General features: G+C 40.5%; 1 protein-coding gene across 1 annotated transcript in view; it reads left to right on the top strand.

The window, feature by feature from the left end:
* Window positions 1-379: 379 nt before the first annotated feature.
* LOC138715093 (G-protein coupled receptor Mth2-like) overlaps window positions 380-6,775 on the top strand; it is an 88,983-nt gene continuing 82,587 nt past the window's right edge. The window contains exon 1 of the mRNA XM_069847608.1: window positions 380-1,848. Coding sequence (XP_069703709.1) covers window positions 477-1,848 — 1,372 coding nt within the window. The 5' untranslated portion in view covers window positions 380-476. The remainder of the gene's footprint in view (window positions 1,849-6,775) is intronic.

Here is a 6,775-nt window from a genome sequence, read left to right as displayed (position 1 = left end):
TTATCTCATATTAATTTTGGAGTAGGTTTGTTTCTGTATTTGAGCCGTTCAGAGCAGAAGTGGCGTAAGTCAAAATTGGGTAATGAGGTTTAAAGTAAAAATTCACAAAAGATGAATGGACAAACAATAATACAGAAAACCTGCATTTTGTCAGTAATTATAAATAACTCGTTTTGTATTATTTTCTTTGCATTTCGTATAACGGGAAAATAAAATCATAGCGGCACCACCATTCGAAAACTTCCACAGAGTCCCACTAAGATTTTTACTGGAATGTCTTATCTGAGGAAGTCTCGGAAACCAATATTTCCTCCCTGTGCAGCAGATTTAACAAATAAATACAACGTGCTGTACCGGCTCGCGAAGAACGCGGTTCTAATTAAGAGCAAGAGATTGTGTCGCTAGTGGGAGAGTCAGCGATAAGAAGATTTCTTGGTGCGTTCGTCAGTGTAGGCTCGGCAGTCGCAGCGAGAGCGATGGAGTGGTACAGTGTGTGCGTTCTGGTCATGTGCGCCGTGACGGGCCCGGTAGCTCGCCTTGCCGAGGGAACAACTGCGTCGGGCAAATCAACTCTCGCGGACAACATCCACGCTGTCTCGACCAACAACATTACGGAAGAAAACGGAATGCAAGGTAGGAAACCAGTGACTGAAGCAGTCGGTGAAAATAATTTAAAGGTGGAGAAACAAGATTCGACAACTCCGGGAATAAATCAAACAGTTCCGACACAAAGTGATACTGCAAGTGCAAGCGAAATTCACGAAGATGAAAAGAAACTAGGATCAGGACTAAGTAATCTTAATAACAAAGATTCGAAACCACATGTTGCGGGATTTATAAACAGTGAGCGAGGACTAAACGACTCAGATAGTAAAGATGTGCAGTTAAGCGATGAGAACAAATTGGGATTAGTATCAGATCCAAACGTCACGAACAGAGAAATGGGGCAAGAAAGTAACGCAAACACTACGAAGGAAAATATGGAAGTTAAGATAATAACTATGACAAGTAGGCCTATCAGCAGCGAAACGGTGACAAACGGAATAGGAGACTTTTATGCTGTAAATGAAGAAGATCTTAATAAAATAAATTCGACAAGGGCATGCAATCCACTGTTGAGTGTTGTCATTCAGAACTGGACTTTGTTTGATAACGGAAGTCTCCTAAGTATGGACGACTCTCCGTTTACGTATCCATCAGGATATTTCTGGAAAGAAGTAAATGAAGATAATATTACAGAAGTCTGGGGTTGTGTTTGTGAGCTACGAAACTGCATAAGAAAATGTTGTCCGGAAGGAATGACGACGTCTGGAGATGAGTGTTATCCGAGCAACTTCTCTCTCCTACATCCTTTTAAACCCGATTTCATAGATGAAAATATGACCCTTGCACGTAACGTAAGCGTGTACACTCTTTACGGGATACCTTGTCCGGACGACAGTTTTCGCCTGGATCCGGTGGAAGACGGCGGCGAACAGTATGAACTCCATGTTTCCGGGGTTCTGCGAGTTCCCGCAGATGGTAACTTCACTGTGGCAGACTACTGCATCGAAGCGTTTGAAGACACCGGAGGGATCCTGCCTCTTCTATGCTTCCCGCCTATGGAGGAGTTCAGCACCGAGGACAATGAGGACTCTGACATCTACCTGCTGTACCCGGTGGGGATGATCATCTCCGTGCCCTTCTTGTTCGCGACATTCTTCGTATACGCCGTGATACCCGAGCTCAGAAACCTGCATGGCAAGAGCCTCATGTGTCACGTCAGCAGCCTCTTCACCGCTTACGTGTTCCTCGCCGTCGTCCAGCTCGGAGGCTCGCAGCTATCCATTGGATTCTGCATCGTCTGCGGTAAGTGTTCCTTTCTTTCTTTCCCGTTGCAGTAACGAGATAATCAACCGAAATACCGAATTTACTCGAAAATAAGACCCTCTATTTTTTTACCAGATTTTTGTCTTTAAATTTGAGAGGGTTTTATATTCGCATTGGATCTTAAAATCGAGTTTATCATGAAAATGCAATTTGAGGACTTAGATTGTAACTAAATAAAGATTATTGTATTGTACTAACACAGACTAATTCTAAGATATTTAAATGTTTAAACTTGCATAACTATTGTCCGTCCCAGGAATTTTTGTAGAGTAGAAAGACGAAATATGACCTCTGCACAAGTGGTATGTGGGAGGGCTAGGGCCAATGACCGCTCTGGGAGGAGGCATTGGTTGAACGAAGCTACCAATCGCTTGCAAGAAGGGGATCATTTCTATCTGAACTCTCTACCAGGAGCATCTAAGCGGTCTCGCGCTGATGCTGCCCGCAATACACTCTGGCACAGATAGACTCCGCCCCCATATCCGCCAAGTCACTCTAGAGATTTCTGGGACGGACCATAGGTATGTAACGGATATTTAATAAAAAAATTTCACTAAGATCTCACGACTTAAAGCCAACACTTTATTTTTCTCGGCAAATTCAAGAACATCCAACTTACATTAAACCGTACAACTTTTCCGAAAAATTAATTTTCTTATACAGTACCTGATTCGCACCAGGCACTTGAATGCACTCAAGCACAAGACTACTGGTAACTTACTGTACCTATACTTGTTTTTTTTAAAGATGGACATGACAGGAGCGTTGCGATCGGAAAGACAACTGAATGTCACATAGCGTGGTAAGTCTGTTGCTATGGTAACAACGGTTGAGTTGCCAAACTTACAGTTCGCACGTGGCGAGTGCTTAATAGCTCTCTTGGCGACATTTATTGTCTTTGATTCTCTGTCGATTTTTGTATTGTTTTCTTAATTTCGCTCAATTGTCAATGAATGTTTTAACGTCAGCCATCTTAACGTCAATTGCTAGCTTCCATCAACTGGCCGCATGGTAGTCCACATTGGCAACGTAGCACTGTAGTTCCAAGCTCGGCCGCTAAACTGTCATGTCCCATCTTTCAAAAAAACAAGTATAGTTACTGATTTTATGAGCTGTAATACTGAAAGGCATGATCAGACAGAAAGGATAAACAGAACGGCCAGCTTCCACACTCCTGCGATCTCATTGTTTTCACTAAAAGCTGCTGAAAGAGGGTGAAATCTGCCCTTCGACTGAATCTAACGATATTTCACGTACCATTCTCTATTGGCTTAGGGATATATTATATAATGTAATATAATCTCTTGACAATGATATTCTGAAAATCTTCAACTTTCTGTTTCAATTAGAATACGGCACTAGAATTCTATTACCAGTATTTTTTATGGATCTAATATTCGCATACAAAATATTTCTATAAAACAATACTTTAAAAAAATTAGGAGTATCTTATAATTATCAGACAGTACATCTCACTTGACAATATGTATCAGAGAAAGAATAATTGTTTGTATACATCTGGAGTCTGATTAGTGTAATATGTTACTAGTCAGCGATGTATGCATTGGAAAGGGAAAGGAACTGTCTACTCTACTCCATTATCTCCTGACCTAGTTGTCTCATGAGTGATGCCTTATTGGTGTCATTTATGAGGTTCCAACCTCTCTTCAGATAATTGACTAAGTAGCGACATTTGCAAAGTGAAGAGCCCGACCAAAATACGTTTTTGGAAGTGATAAATATTTTAATGAATTTTATCATTACTTCTTCCATCTCTTTGCGGGTTAGGTCGCTTTCAATTACTTATCCAAATAAAGCATGTTAATATGAGCAAAATTGTTATCCTAGTTTGTATTGAAACTGAAATCTTGCTACCATGATGTTGATTGCAAGGCATTGAAAAATGTTAATGTACTAAATGTAATTATGAATTAGTGTACGAAACCCGACATTCATTGATAAGTTCACACCTGTGGAGTAACGGTTAGCGCGTCTAGCCGCGAAACCAGGTGGCCCGGGTTCGATTCCCGGTCGGGACAAGTTACCTGGTTGAGGTTTTTCCGGGTTTTCCCTCAACTCAACTTTCGGTGTTGGACACCGGATTCATTTCACCGGCATTATCACCTTCATCTCATTCGTCCACGCCTGTGGAGTTACGGTTAGCACATCTAGCCGCGAAACCAGATGGCCCGGGTTCGATTCCCGGTCGGGGCAAGTTACCTGGTTGAGTTTTTTTCCGGGGTTTTCCCTCAACCTAATATGAGCAAACTGGGTAACTTTCGGTGTTGGATCCCGGACTCATTTCACCGGCATTATCACCTTCATCTCATTCAGACGCTAAATAACCTCAGCTGTTGATAAAGCGTCGTAAAATAACCTACTAAAATAAAAAAAATAAATAAATTCATCTCATTCAGACGTTAAATAACCTAAGATGTTGATAAAGCGTCGTAAAACAACCTACTAAAATAAAAATAAACAAATTCATTGAAATGGACTTTAATACCGAAGATAAACACTCAGAAGAAATTTGGAAAGGAATTGAAATGAAATATTTCAAGTCATAACGCTTCCCTGCAATATTAGTGTTGCAATCTTTGATATTTTTCACCTATATAATATCTTTAGAACTACAAGAATATAAAATTTTAAGAAGAATGATTTGAAGTTTTTCTTGAAGAGGTACGTTTCGCTTCATTTCTGACGGTTGGATTGAAAACAGATTCAGTTTGCTTGATGTTCTGATTGAAAACAGACGCTCGTTTTGTTAAATTTACATCAGTCACTTCAAAAGTGGTATTTAAATATACACATTGACATCAGTGTTCATAAATCTAATTTCACAGCAACAAGACTGATATCTACTGCTCTTTCATTGAGGTCTAAAGGTTAAAAGTAACTATAAATGTAGAACCCTTTTCACGAGAAGAGTACACAGAAAACAATCTCAAAGCGAAAGGTGTCGTAACAGTAGGCCACGCTAACAAGTAAATGCATTGAAGTGCATAATTTTTTTGACAAACATTAAAGCTTACGTTATTTTCAGTGCTCCATCCACTTATCATTGGAGGCACGTTTTCGCATAAGATTACTGTAATGGATTCGAGTTGAGCAAAAAGAGTGGATGTTTCTTACCCTCTCTCTTAGTTATTCGGACGTATTTTAGATTTAAGTCTTCAGACTTGCAGTCAACCGACCACTAATAAGATTAGGAAAAATCATAACTTTATATAATTTTTTGGAAAAACGATATTTTTATGTTCATAAATAGCTTAAAAGGAAAGGATAGTCTACGAACTGAAAATTTAATGCGTATTTTAATAAAGACTAGGCGTAGGTATATTTTTTAAGAGTTTTTATGAACGTGCCGTCATTAGAATTCCTAAATACGAATCAATTGTAACTCTCCTGCTATCAAATATTGTTTTATTTAACGACGCTCGCAACTGCAGAGGTTATATCAGCGTCGCCAGATGTGCAGGATTTTTGTCCCGCAGGAGTTCTTTTACATGCTAGTAAATCTACTGACATGAGCCTGTCGCATTTAAGCACACTTAAATGCCATTGACCTGGCCCGGGATCGAACCCGCAACCTTGGGCATAGGAAGCCAGCGCTATACCAACTCGCCAACCAGGTCGACTCCTGCTATCTGGTAGACTGGTTTTTTGAGGGCCAGACCAGGAATACATGCATGCATACATACATACATACATACATACATACATACATACATACATACATACATACATACATACATACATACATACATACATACATACATACATACATACAAGGGGCAGTCAAATGAAAACGGGTTAGATGTCAAAAATTATAATGGAACATTTATTACCTCAAAAGTAATCTTCAAACATTTTATACATTTATCCACTGCGAGACAAGACGATCAATCCCATTCTTGAAAAAGCTTGTGGGTTGTCTAGCGAACCAGTTCTTTACCCAGCAATCACACACGTGTTAGTCCGATGTAAAATGAAGTTCACGAATGTATTTCTTCAACTCTCCAAAAATACGAAAATCTCATGGGGAGAGATCTGGGTTGTAGGAGGGTTCTTGAAGCGTTTCCCAACCAAATCTCTGAATCGTAATCCTCACGAAGTTGGCAGTATATGGGCGGGCATTATCATGAAGAAGGATATAACGCCGTTCGATAACATTCAAGGGCGTTTTGATTTAATGGCGCGCCATAACGCTGTGGATTGATTGTGGCTCCATGCTCCAGAAATTCAACAAGCAGCGAACCCCTGGAGTCGAAGAAGAATGTCAACATGACTTTACCAGAACTTGTGTGTATTGCTTTGGACTTTTTCGGTGGGGGAGAATCCATGTGTTTCCATTGTTGGCTCTGCTATTTGCTCTCCGGTTAAAAATGGTGACACCACGATTCGTCCCGAGTGACAATACGAGACAGAAATTTATACTCTTCCTCGTGGTATCGTTGCAAGTGACGCAGTGAAACAGTCATTCTTTATGTTTTTTGTTCCTCCGTCAACTGATATGGAATCCATTGCGCGCAGATTTTTCGGTAATGGATGTGCTTGTCGCAATGACGTGTGCGGAACTGTGACTTATTCCAATCAAACGACAAGTTCTTCCACAGTGATCTGTCGATTTCCCAGTATAAGACCAACTGCGGCAATAAAAGCCGGAGTGATGGCACGATGAGCACGTCTTGGGCGAGCATCGTCTTGCAGTGACACGCGTCCCTCTTGGAATCTCTTGTGCCATTCCAGTACATGTGAACATGACATGCTATGTTCGCCGTAAACAGTAGACATCCAACGATGGATTTCTCGTCCTCCTACTCCTTCAGCAGTCAAAATCGCACTAAATCTCGCTGTTCTTCTTTACCTGCCTCCATTAGTGATGTTGAACTAACTAACCTAC

The sequence above is a fragment of the Periplaneta americana genome, chromosome 15 (genome assembly GCF_040183065.1).
Source record: "Periplaneta americana isolate PAMFEO1 chromosome 15, P.americana_PAMFEO1_priV1, whole genome shotgun sequence".
In the NCBI taxonomy this organism is placed as follows: Eukaryota; Metazoa; Arthropoda; class Insecta; order Blattodea; family Blattidae; genus Periplaneta; species Periplaneta americana.
The sequence above is the reverse complement of the archived record's forward strand: the minus strand, read 5'-3'. Positions and strand labels throughout refer to the sequence as shown.